Source organism: Mastigoproctus giganteus, chromosome 12 (genome assembly GCF_048544385.1).
Source record: "Mastigoproctus giganteus isolate SK-2022 chromosome 12, ASM4854438v1, whole genome shotgun sequence".
Lineage (NCBI taxonomy): Eukaryota > Metazoa > Arthropoda > Arachnida > Uropygi > Thelyphonidae > Mastigoproctus > Mastigoproctus giganteus.
Window position 1 is genome coordinate 16,700,226 of NC_143586.1, and position 13,761 is coordinate 16,713,986.

The window sequence follows — 13,761 nt, forward strand, 5'->3', positions numbered from 1 at the left end:
AATTATATTTAAAAGATTAATTTCAAAATTCTCACCTGGAATGCTAGCACTGCAGATTTTTTTAAAGAGAATCACAAAAAAATGGCTTGATATACCAGAAAGACTACAAACTCTTGGGATATTTAAATGGCATAAAATAATCAATCGGTTTGCCAAATTTACGCATGCTATTCATTGATAAAAAAAAAAAAAAAGAAGTTATGTTTCATTCAGTTATGTATACAGGGTGTCCTAATACTGTGTCATAACTTCAGAAGGAGATTCCCAAGGAGGTCATACTGGGTAAAAAATGTTATATCAACAACATGGGCCTATTCTGAACAATAAGAGAACTAATGGTATTTGAAATGTGGCGCACACGTGCACACACAACACACCAGGAAATTGTACAAAATTACTGTTAACACACTGTACATGTTTTCCAGTGAAGAATACATGCCTACACATTCGAGGAAGGAAATTATTCAAAATTGGTTTAAATTATTTTAATGATTTTAACTTTTATACACTGAAATCATTTTAATGTTTTTATTATTATACAATGTCTCCTGGCTCTCATGATTGTGTTTGTGATTGGGTTGGGAGATCTTGACTGTCGGTCACGAATATGTCGGACCATTCATGTCTTTAAGGGAAAAAAAATTGAGTTTATGCCCAATTGAATTCAGGAGTGTGTTATGGTGAAGTTTTCTACAAAAAAGCATTGAGGTAAATTTCTTTATTTCTGTATACTACACATTTTGTATACAGAGTTTTGCAAAGATAATGCAAATGATGTAGGGAATATCAGCAATACCAGCAACTATTCCCACAATGAAGAATCCCGGATCAACAAGCGTTTATTAAAATTTATTTGGTGGTATACTTGACAGCAGCTTTGAGAGAAAGTGACTTATTACCCAGTGTGTTGTTGACAACAGAACATCCAATATGATGGGTGTGGGCAAAAAACAAAACAAGGGCAAACTGTGTAAACTGTACAATGTAATGTAATCTTTTTTTTCTCAATAAAAATGTTTTCAAATACCATATTACTTCAAGCCAAGGTACATTTCACATACCCATAGCTTAATTAACTGTTAAGAATAAGACTCAAGTCAATATAACATTGTTCACTCAGAATGACCATAGGAATTGCCTCCTGAAATTATGACAAAGTCACAGGATACACTGTTTTGTTTTTTTTATTTATAAATAAAAATAAAATAAGAAATAAATCATACAAATGAATATCAGTGTGTAAATACTAAGTAAATTAGAAGCTTTTCCACAACTTACAATAACTGGAAATAAACATATAACACATTGAATCACCCTGCATTAATAATTTAAATTAAAATAATTTAAGAATTAAAATTGTACATATGATATGAAAATTAATATTTCAAATAATATATATATTTTTTTCTTTTGTGGTGACAGACATAAAAGCTAACTGAAATCTCTATAGTGAATGGATTGAGAAGCCAAAGAAACTTGCTGACATTAAACTTGAATTTCTAAGACTACAATTTCCAAGAAATACAAATAGAGAAAGAGACATTACCAACGAACAGAAGTAGAAGGAATAAATTAAGAACAATGAAGTCAGCTCATTGAGTTAGAAATTCAACTATGAATGGATAAAATTTGTGATCATAATCCAAAACACCATGTCTCATCCCCAGTGCAATCAAATTGAGCAAATAGAATCATCCTCAACAGTTCAAAGCATTATTAGATGATCAAAATACTTGCCTTCCAGATCTTCAGAAAATTCTAAAATCTTGCAAACCAGTAAAAACATGAGAGAGAGAGAGAGAGAGAATTTTTGAAAAACAATTTTTATTTTACCAATTTGTAGGTTTCAGTCACACTTTCCTTCAACTTGAAACAAAATTTAACTTTCTGCATTTGTTCCATTCACCTAACACAATGACAATGCCTTGAAAAATTCAAAAGTTCTAACACAACTCTATGCAAATCACTTATATGTTTCCTTTAGAGGAAAGAAACCATATAGGCCACTGCCATGTCACATTGTTTATATACATAAGGGTGGTCTATAAATAAGGGAACTATTTTGAATAATTGCTAATGTAAATATGCACAAGTTATTTAAAAATAGTTTATAATCTTTTTTTCTTTTTTACTGTTTCTGAATAATGTGAATATAGGAAAAGTACCTGTGAGCCTTATAGACAGGATTGAAATCCTGCAAAACACGAAAATGCTGAAGAGCTACACACCAGTTTGAGAAGGATTTATTTATTTTTTTTTTTTATGTAAACCCACAATAAAGACCATAAAACAAATTGGCAAATTGTGAATAAATCTGGGGAATGGTGAACAATCTACTAAATCTTGGTAGCCTTGCATCTCAAAGGCATCTGCCAATTTCGAATTTGTAAGAAGTCTGAAAAAAATCTCAAAGAATGGGAAGTTTTAACTTAACTAAAATATCTACAACAAGTTTAAATAGTCATAAAAAAAACTTAAATACAAGGTTTATCATCTAATGTTTCCTTTACTATAAAGTTTGAATGAGGATTAACCAGATACACAATTAGAATTGGCTGAATAGTTTTTGGCCATGAGTGTTACAAACTCAGATATTACTGACAATATTTTATGGACTGATGAAGGTACATTTAAACTAACTGGAAATGTTAATTGCTATAACTGTGATAATGCATATACTTTCGTAATAATTTTCATTTATTCTTTAACAAGGATTTAAATGCTCCTGCAGGCTGGGCTGGAATTTTGACAGGAGGTTCTAGGAATTTTTTTTCTTTGAGAGAACCATGACAGGAGAAAACTACCTGAAACTGCTAAAGGACAAAGTCATTCCATTAATGCAGTTCAAAATCAATTTTTAGCATTGCATTTTTATGCAGAATGAAGCATAATGAGCAGAGCACTAGCTCACTATGCAAAAATTGTCCACAAAAATTCTTGGACAAAAAGTTCCCAGTCAGTAGATTGAACAGTGGGGGTTCCACTGAATGGCCACTATGCAACATGGATTTAACTTATAAGTGATCTTAAAGAATAAAATCACAGGAGTGAACAGTTAGAAAATCTGAGAACATTTTAGAGAATTGTGCCTTTCTATATGTTACTGTGCCGAGTAACATATAGAAAAGACCAAAATGGTAGGCATACTGAACAGATGTCGTAAATTTTTTTTTTCTTGTTTAAGTTTATATATGTCTAGCATTATATAAACTTAATGTTATATTAAGTTTATATAATGTAACCTTTGTGCTAGCATTACTTTAAATATATATTTTAATTAGTGTTGTTATTTACAAACAAGTTTACCTACTTCTGGACTACCCTATATATGCTTGTGCATGTGTGCACACACATGTACAAATTAAAAAAATGGTAAAGAAAAATCTAACTACAATATACAGAGGGTTAAAAAAAAAAAAAGTCATATAATGCAAAGTTTTTTCACCGGTATTAAACTTCATATTTAAAATCTATCCTTAATGAAATATATTGTAAATATAAGCATCTAATTAAATGCATGCAGCACAGCAGCACATTGGAATAATCTTATTAATCTAATGTGCTTTTAATAATTTTATCTGTAATGGAAAAGCAGTTTATAAGCAGATCAAAAGGTACACTTGTGAGCAATCCCACCTCATTTATTATTGCTAATCTATACTTCCACTGGTCTGAAGCCTCTTTATCACAGGATATTCTTATGTTTAGATATGCTGATGATTTACGCAGTCATTATATTCTTAGGAATCTGTTTTGGATAAAACTAACAGTAACAACCAAAAAGCCAATAAGACAATAAAACCAAAAAGACTTGAATTTAAACATTGAAAATGTCATACAATTATCAATCTCTATAATAAATGTGATGTTTTTAATTTTAATGTTGTCGCTTTCTCACATTGGTTATCCATATTTCCAAAAGTGTACATTCCAATATTATCCTTTCCTAATTCTTGGACAAAAAGTTCCCAGTTAGTAGATTGAACAGTGGGGTTCCACTGAATGGCCACCATGCAACATGGATTTAACTCATAAGGGATCTTACAAGATAAAATCACAGGAGTGAACAGTTAGAAAATCTGAGAACATTTCAGAGAATTGTGCCTTTCTTTATGTTACTGTGCCTAGTAACATATAGAAAATCCTAGTAGAAATCCTAGGATTTCTACTATTTGCAGTGATATTGAAATTGCAGTTGCCAATATTAGATTTCATTCTAAACTAATTAACAACCTATTTCCATTAATTTATTTTAATATCACTTTTGTTAGGGCATTAAACATTACCAGTCATAAAAAACTATTACTGGGTTATGTATATGAAATCTGAAAATTTTAAAATTGAATACCTTTCAATCCATCTCAAACATCCAAGTTTGTATATTTTATATATATTATACACCTTCCTATTGTGGTACCTTACAGCCTAGAAAAGTTGTACCCACCAAAAAGCTATCAGTGTGTGTGTGTGTGTTATTATTCTTTTTATTTATAAGAAGAGACTAAATTCATGTTTCATACCCCATGATCTCAGTTAAAAGTCCTAACTATAAGAAGAGATAATGTGGTCTGTGAACTACCAGAGATGATATGTCTTTTCACCCTCTCCTTTTCTTTTTATTTTTCTATATTCTTCTTATTTTTCATGAGCCATTGGTTTTACAAACACATATTGAGAAGCTATATTCTTTCTATATTAATTGTTTTCTCCTTCACAAAATTTAGCTTCCTTTATTTTGACACTTTCATTCTTTACTTCCTTTTCTATAATGGGCTGTATTTATTATGAATCTAAATAAACATAAACAAAACTTCCCTTGTACTTATTTCTGTTTCCTTCTAGAATTTACTGATTCCTCCTATTTTCACATTTCTGAGGTCGTTAAGTCTCTTTAGTTTAGGTGCTAACAATTTCTCACATTTTCAGATGTATGTCTGCCTTTGCAAACAGTTAAATGCTTTTTATTATTTGTTTATTTTTCCTTATTCTATATGATCCTCTGGTGAATCAGCCATAAACCACATACTTGTCATTACTAGTATTTCCTTTCATAATTGTCTTTTGCTTTAATCTTTCTTTTATCTGCCAAAATTCTAAATTTTAAACCTAATCGTTATCTTCTACTTGTATAACATTTATGTCAGAAACAGAAGCCTACATGTTGCCATCTTTTCTTACAATTTCAGTACTTGACTCTTGACAACAACACTGAGGTTGTGATTTATACGTTTTTTTTTTTTTTTTTTTTATTATTTTCATGTATACGATAGATTTGCTTTTTCTTTATCATTTTTTTTATTTATATTTTAATTATGGTCATAAGGTCTTTCAGCTTTGCAGTGGTCCTAGTCCATGAAACTACTTATGCATACCCATTGGGCTTTAAACCCCAATCCCAGTTTGCTGTAAATAATCTAAAGTAAATTTAAATTTAATTTCAGTCAACATTTTATTATAATTAGGATATACAAAACTAAAAATGGATAAAGAATTTTAGTAAAACTGTTATTGGGACTACAGAAATGGGTGTTCATGAGACATTTATTTAATATGGATGTCAGTCCGCTCAAAGCCCCCGACAAAGTAGCGGTGAGATGGCCAAGTGTAATTTTTTAAAATCTTTCCTAATTATTTCCTTTCTCCTTCTTCTCTAACTTTTTATTCCTTTCTGTATTCCTTTTTAAAAAATCTTTTAGCTTTATCTCACATTAATTTTTCCATTTCCTCTAATTTTTAATTTAATTTAATTTTACAAGATCTTTAGGCAAACCAGCATCTGCTAGCACAACAAAATTGCTAAGCAGCAGCATTAGGCCTTGATGCCTTCCACCTGAAATATAAATTATACAACACACACAAATGCAAAAATAAATAGGATCATGCCCTAATTCAAAAAATATGTGTATAATTAATTGATAACTTTTATAATAGCATTAATGTCACATATCTACAAGCACAATACAACTGAAAGTTTATTCCTATCAAGCAAATAAAACAAAAAATTAACAAGTACACACACACACTATATTATGTTAGATTATATGTATTAGCATTAGCAAATAGAAACAAACAACAAATAAACATACCTATTTAAATCTATGGAGTACATGTAAGTAAATTCAAGTTAGAGATTATTAAAAAAAAAAAAAAAATATATATATATATATATATATATATTTATGAGATAATAAACAAAATACTTATCATTTCATACCTCATCTGGGTATGAAAGGTATGAAACTTTCAGGGGATTAATACATTGGTTTGGGCAAGCTCATTGCTGATAGGATTGTTCCTCTTGCTCAAATTACACATTTGAGGGGGCATAAATTCAAATTGAGAAAAGACAGTTGTAGAATAGATGTGCAGAAATATGCCTTTAGCTAGTGAGTGGCTGATTGCTGGAACTAACTTCTGTCTGTTGTTGTTGTGGAAGTTGATAGTTTCAATAAATTCAAGGTAGAACTGGACAAACATATGGAGTGGATGGAGATGTGAATGAGAAGTTTTTTTTTTTTTTTAGCTGATGCTGTATAAGCTTGCTTTCTTTCATCATATGAGGTGTTGAGAATCATAGTGGTGTAAAATTACTAACTTACAACACTATGAGTCTCAACACCCCATATGATGAAAGAAAGCAAGCTTATACAGCATCAGCTAAAAAAAAAAAAAAAAAACCACCTCATTCACCTCTCCATATGGTTGTCCAGTTCTACCTTGAATTTATTTAAACTATCAACTTCCACAACAACAGACAGAAGTTAGTTCCAGCAATCAGCCACTCACTAGCTAAAGGCAAATTTCTGCACATCTATTCTACAACTGTCTTTTCTCAATTTGAATTTATGCCCCCTCAAATGTGTAATCTGAGCAAGAGGATGAATCCTATCAGCAATGAGCTTGCCCAAACCATTTAAAGCCTAATACACTTCAATGAGATCACCTTGCAGGTGTCAAATCTCTGAACACAGCAATTTGCAGAACTTAAGCCTTTCTTGGTAAGAGTACCCCTTTGTTCCACCTCACCAATCTCGTTGCCTTTCTCTACTACCATTCCAGCAGCTCTACACCCTTCCTAAAATGAGGCCTCCAGACCTGTATGCAGTACTCAAAATGTGGCCTGAAAATTGCTTTATATGAGGGCAGTGTTCTCCCCAGGACCTATCGAATGGGTGAAAACCGCTCAGTGATTTAACTGACCGCCCGTCTAAAATTTAAGCAATTCTCGTGGCACCATATAGTACTGATCTCAATCAATATTAATTCAAACATACTATGCGATTGAAGTCAATGCGACAAGAGCATATAATGTTAAATTATGCAATTAATTTTTGCTCTGAAACGCTTGTCACATTTATAAATAACAGACAATTTTATAATATTGCAAAGTATTACACTTTCTTACCCGGCTGGCAAATTTTCTGTGGAAAACACTGCAGCCAGGATCTACTAATCATCTTGCCCACATTCACTTAGGAAACCCAAATGAATGGAATAGAAGAAAAAGGATAAGGAATCAGTAGGGAGAAGTATGGGAACTGGAAGGGTTGGTGAAGAATAGTACAGCGAGGAATCACAGATGGATTAATCATAAAACAAAGAGAGAAGAAAACTTAGTAAAGAAAAAAAAAAGGATATGGAGAGTGAAAACATGATATATTTGGCAACCTCACCCAACAAAGAAAATCACCTAACACAAAACAATAACCCCATTAATGTACATGGTATTTTTCGGCTTTTATGCGGGGAAAACCCTGCTATTTTATTTTTTTGGGAAATCCCCATCTTACGTTCTGTGCTACTGAACTTGTGGAAAAAATCTAGATTTCAAAGTTTTATTGCTATTGGATAGCACACCCAGCCATCTAAAAGATTTAAGTCATCCAAACGCTGAAGTTATGTTCCTACCACCACAGTTGTACTAGGTTAATACAACTTCTTTCATTCAGCCATTAGATAAAGGCATTATATACACCCTTAACACATTACATCAGAAAATTATTACAATGGAATTCAGAAAAAAATTATTCCAAATCTATTGAAGTAATGGAGGCATGGAAACATTTCTCAATTGTAGACTGTATCATTTAACGTTGACAGTTTTACTTCTTTCAGCTTTATTGCTGAAAGAAGTAAAACTGTCAACATTAAATGCATGTGAAAAAATGTATGGCCATAGTCAGTTCATTCAGGAAATATGGTCGAATCAGCAGAAAACGGAATCGGTGTGATAATAGAACTTACTACGTCAGTAGGAGGGGAAGGTTTTGATGATATGACTACTGAAGCCCTTGTGGGTAGCACAGTTGACAGAATCGCCCTCCTCCCCATATTGGGTGGAAAAGACCTGAGTTTGTAACATGGCTGAGTTAGTTGGGCTCAGGCAAGGGTAGCATGGTTTTTCTCCCGGAAACTCAGGTTTTCATTCAGCAAAACAGAAAATCAACCTCAGGACACACACAATTATAGATAATATACAAAGATTAACATGGTCTTAGTTGTCGATGCTCCTAAAAAATTTTAAAAAGATATGATTACTGAAGACATTCAAGAATTACTGGTAGAAAAAGAGGCTAGTGAAGCGAATTTGAAATAGCATCGGAGGTAAAATCAAATCAATTCAGAGGATGATAGCGCAGATAAATTCTAAACTTCCAAATTTTACTCTAAAAAGCATACGGGAAGGCAAAAAGTTAGCCGAGCAATTAGAATCCTATTTTTTGAATGCAGATTCTTGAATGAAAGGAGCCCAAAGTTCAAAAGGGAGCTCCAAAAATGCCTAGCACCTACAATGAAATTCACAAAGATTTATTAAGCAAAAGCAAATGAACCCAGATTACTGATTTTTTAAAGAGAGCAGAAGATACACGAAATCTAGAATTTGTATTTTTTGTTAACAAAATAGTGTATTTCTGTTAGCTTTCGGAACGTAATCCCCCCCCCTTTTTGTACTTTTTCTTAGTCCCGTATAACTTGGTTTCACACAACATGACATTTTATAGGGATCTAACTACCATGTTTTATGACGGATACCTGTAATATTTCTAAAATATAATATTTCTTAATATTTTATTAAGTGATTTAAACAAAATTTTAAAAATGAGGATACAGATCCTCTACAAGAGAAAATCACAATGTTAGCATTTTCCAATTTTACAAATATTAGTGGGTCTCGATTACACAAGTTGTTTGTCCAGCATGTCATAGTATCAAGTTTTGAGACAACAGTATTTTTTATATTTTATAATATTTTTTATACGATGTTCTTTTTACTTAAATGTATCCCATCCCTGTAAAAGCAGTTTCTCCTGTTAACAAGCACAGCCCACGCTGAGAGAAATTCCACCCCATGAGCCTTGCACAATCTATCCAGGGCCGAACTGATTGACAAGGCTCTTATCATGTACTCCCTCCTATCATGTCTGGGCAGAATTGTAGACACTTTCAAATTTATCCCTAACTTGTGACTTTTTTCCAACATTGACCTGTACTTGCTAAGTAATTCCGCAGATCTCCGACTCTTAATGTCATTAGTACCAACATGTACAACAATATCACCTTTGTGTGCCCTTAAACGATGATATCTGCTCTACAATGTCATCAACTTTTGCCCCTGACAAACATACCCTGAATTTTTGTTTTGAGCAGGTTAAAACATTCTGTTGGTCAAAGTATAACAGCAGAATATTTTAACCCTTCCTTTCTTATATATTAAGGGACGTTACGTGGTTGTTTTCCATTAAGATCATTACTAAATATAATACCACCCTTATACCACGTGATATTAATAATATAGTTTATTAAGCTATTCGCCTAAACTACTATACATTAAGGTAACTTTTCGTGTATCTTTTCTGATACCCATCATCTGACCATGTTGTTGGGGGAACAAAAACAGAAAGGGTTACAAGTTGAATTACAATTATCAATATTATGATTACAATTACCAATATTATGAATATGAAAATTACATTTTGCAAATAAACAATTTTATGTTTGGACTATTGTCACAATAGAACCAGATATCCCTAATTTCCCTAAAGGTAAATACAAAGAGATTAAATTCTTACCTGCTGACACTCTTGCTAGTGCTCCCAGAAACCTGATGTTCATACAGGCTTGCCAGGAGTTAATTTATAGGTGAGGATTAATTCCAATAGCCAACAGAATTGTGCCAGGAATTTTATCCTCAATCCAGGGTTCTTATGTAGTGGATTTCTAAGGTGAACTTTGCTCTCCTACTCTAGTTTTCTATCCTAGAACCGGGGCTTTTGTGTAGTGGAATCCTGAGGTGAACCTCTGCTCTCCTACTCTGGACATCAAGATTGGTTTGCAGTCTGGTTCTGGTAGTCTGGAAGGGGTTGTATGTGGGTTACTCCTCCAGATAAGTGGCCTATTTTCTTTCCCTGGTTTCTCAATTCCACTCATTTATATTCAAGCAAATAGCTTAATAAATTACAGACACTCCCCGACTTACGTAAGGGTTGGGTTCTGTGGAACTTTGCATACGTCGAATTTCATGTAAGTTGAAATTTCCCTAAAGGCTTATGCAGCACTAGCAACTATGTGCGCTGAATTTCATTGAAGCAAAAAAGAAATGTTTAACGAACATGTAAAAAGAATTATTTATTGTATTTATTCAATTTTTTATCTCATGTGCAGGAAAAATTACAAAAGTGTGCAATTTAAAAAAATTTTTTTAAATTATAAAATTACAAAAAAAGGGAGAGGACATGCATAACACATCAAGTTTTACCTTTCGAGCATTGTTGCCAAAATCGTCTCCAGCTGATAAGTACGCCGCTGCAGAGGTTGAGGGCTGTGGAGATTTAGAAGGGGTTTTTTCCAACACATCACAAAATTTCTCTGCTGCTGCAGAATCGGCACTGGTGACTTCACTGCATACTTTAATGTTGTGGAAACCAGCGAGATGCTTGAATCTATAAAACCACCCGTTGCTTGCTACGAACTTGGTTTCGGGTTTCCCATACTTATCCTTAATATCTTCATAAATACTTCTTACTTTTGCTTGAATGGTCATTAGACTCAGGGGCACTTGCTTCTGAACCTGATTTTCTATTCATATTATTAATATCTTTTCCATCTTATATATAGCACCTGAACACTGTTTTGTGATCGCTGTTGATCTTAAATGTATTGATCCTTTAACATGTTCTTTTATAGACCCACTGTCCTTTGAAATACCATTCACTGTTGAGGCAGAGAGACTTAATTTCCATAGCGCCTCCGTAGCCAGGTGGGCAGGAGCAGCAGTGCGTAGCACACGCTTCTTGATTAGACCAGGATTCAAGCCTGTGACCACCAAATATGAAGGATGCGGAAAGGTCAGGGAATGACCACCGCATATCTCCACATCAATATGGCCTTAGTTGTTAATACTCCTAAAAACCAAACAAACTTAATTCCCATGCAACAGATGACAAACTTTGACCTGCTTCTTACTTCTTAATCATTTTCATCTTCATTTCTAAATCAATTTTGTTTGGTTTTCTAGCACTGCCACCACTTGCACTTTCCGTTGGTCTCTTTCCCTTCACCATTGTAATAAGTAAATAGGAATAATTCTGAAAATTTATTTATGTTTCTTATATGATTGAAGTTTTCAGTGAAGGGGAAACACATTTCACCATAATAAGGTAAAAATCCACACAATTCCAGTTATCGGGATTATCGCAAATGCAATAAGATGGAGTTTACTACCCATTTATAATTAGATACACTAACAGAAAAGCCCAATAAACTGGAAAGTGCAAATTGTTGCAAAGTAATAACCTTCCTTTCTTATTGATGGCTTTTTTACTTTATGAAAAATGTGAAAAGTGTACTTTATTAAAAATGCTTCTTTGAATTATCTCATGGAGTAATTAGGCATTTATGGAATGAACAGAAGAGGATTCAAAGTCTAATCGGAACTGCTATACAAAATTTGTGTTGCTGTGAATGACCTAAGTTTTATTTCCTATTGCAGTTTAACTATCTGAAGAAACACAGAAAAGGTGCTTTTCAAAAATTTCCCTGCACCAATGGGATTCAAAACCAAATCTGTCCAAGCGTGCTAAATACAATGAGTGATCACTGAATTATGGCCACATACCTAATACTAGTGTTGGGCCACTGTTCACACATATAATAACTGTTATTCAACTAGGCATTGACTCCACTAGGTATCTATTATTATTATTATTAGTCATATGGTGCAAGGAAGCCTGAGGCTTATGCTGCACCAGACAAAAAAAAAAAAAAAAAAAAATCCCAAGTTACCCTGAGAGAGAGAAGTAGAAAGGAATCACCAAGAAAGAGAAGAATGATGATATCCAGCTCAGGATCCTGGGTTTGCCAAACCCATACTCACCAGATGTGAGTCCCTGGGGAAACTGAAGACATCTGTAGGAATCTGAAGCCATGCTACCTCTGCAAAGCTTTCCACAGTGTTGGAGTAGATGAAGGTTGCATGTCCAGACACCCAATTTCTCATTTCAAAATATCCTACCCACATGTGTTCAGTTGGATCAAAGTCAGACAAATGTGGAGGCCAATCACGGTGGGTGATATAATTTAACTGTGTTTCTCAAACCACTTGTGCAATGTGTAGGATGACAAAGGATTAGTGTCAGACAGTGTTAACTACAAAACTGCATTTTTGTTTTGAGAAAACTTTAATTTAACTTTAGACAAATAACAATGTATATCACATGTCATTTGAATACATGTCATAGAAATGTATTTCTCTAATAGTTTGCAAGTTATCTTGGGCAATAAGCACATTTCCAGTAAACCAAGAAAATGTCAAATGACTTTTTCTTGGTTATATACAAAAATGTTTACTACAAAATGATTTTGTAGTTAACGCTGTCTGACACTAACCCTCGACATGGCATATTATCATCTTGGAAGATCCTGTTTCTCTCTGGGAAAAATGCAACATAGGGTGCAAATATTCAAGTGAAACACTGGGTCCATAAGCAACAGAGGTCTTTGTTCTATCCAGCAAAACATGCCCCATATTAAACAACCATGGTCACCTGCCTGGACAGTGGACACCATGCATGACGGTGTCATAATTCAATGATCACTAAGTGTATATCCAACCACAGACACTATCAATATATTTGTAGTCAACGTGGTATACATGAATTCAAAAATTATTATGCATTCACCCTCAAAGTGAATACTTTATAACTGCCATGCATATAACATAAAATGTCATTTAAAATAAAAAAAATTAAAAGATTAACACTAAAAGAAAACTTAAAAAGCTATATAAACACAATTAAATATATACTTTACCATTTTCAAATTCCTGAGGTGTCTGAGGAGGTTCCAGCTGTTCAGCTTCAGCCATGATTTGATTTACTTTTTTTTTTTTCTCCTTTTCATTAAAGTTCTACATCAGTACAAATCTAAAAAATTTTAAAAAATTATGTGTGGGAATGCAGTTATATCACAGCAGATATATGCAATTAAAAAATTTTTAAATTTAGGTCCATAACACATTACCATAAACTAAACCATAATTAAGGCACCAGATTTAATTAGAACATAGATGGATTTGATAGATGGAACAGGACCGGGGTATGTCTGCCAGGGGCAAAGGTTGATGACATAGGACAGATATCATCCTTTAAGGGCACAAAGGGTGATATTGTTGTACACATTGGCCCTAATGATTTTAAGAGTAAGAGAGCGGCAGAATTACTTAACAAGTACAAGACAATGCTGAAAAAAAAAGTCGTGTGTTAG

The 13,761-nt window shown here is 33.2% G+C and overlaps 1 protein-coding gene across 1 annotated transcript in view; it reads right to left on the reverse strand.

Moving 5' to 3' along the window:
* LOC150076731 (centrosomal protein of 95 kDa-like) overlaps nt 1-13,761 on the reverse strand; it is a 215,367-nt gene that overhangs the window by 174,180 nt on the left and 27,426 nt on the right. Inside the window, exons 2-3 of the mRNA XM_090386630.1 lie at nt 13,309-13,421; nt 36-167 (exon numbers count right to left, since the gene is read on the reverse strand). Of these exons, the coding sequence (XP_090242756.1) occupies nt 36-167; nt 13,309-13,363 (187 nt within the window). The 5' untranslated portion in view covers nt 13,364-13,421. The remainder of the gene's footprint in view (nt 1-35; nt 168-13,308; nt 13,422-13,761) is intronic.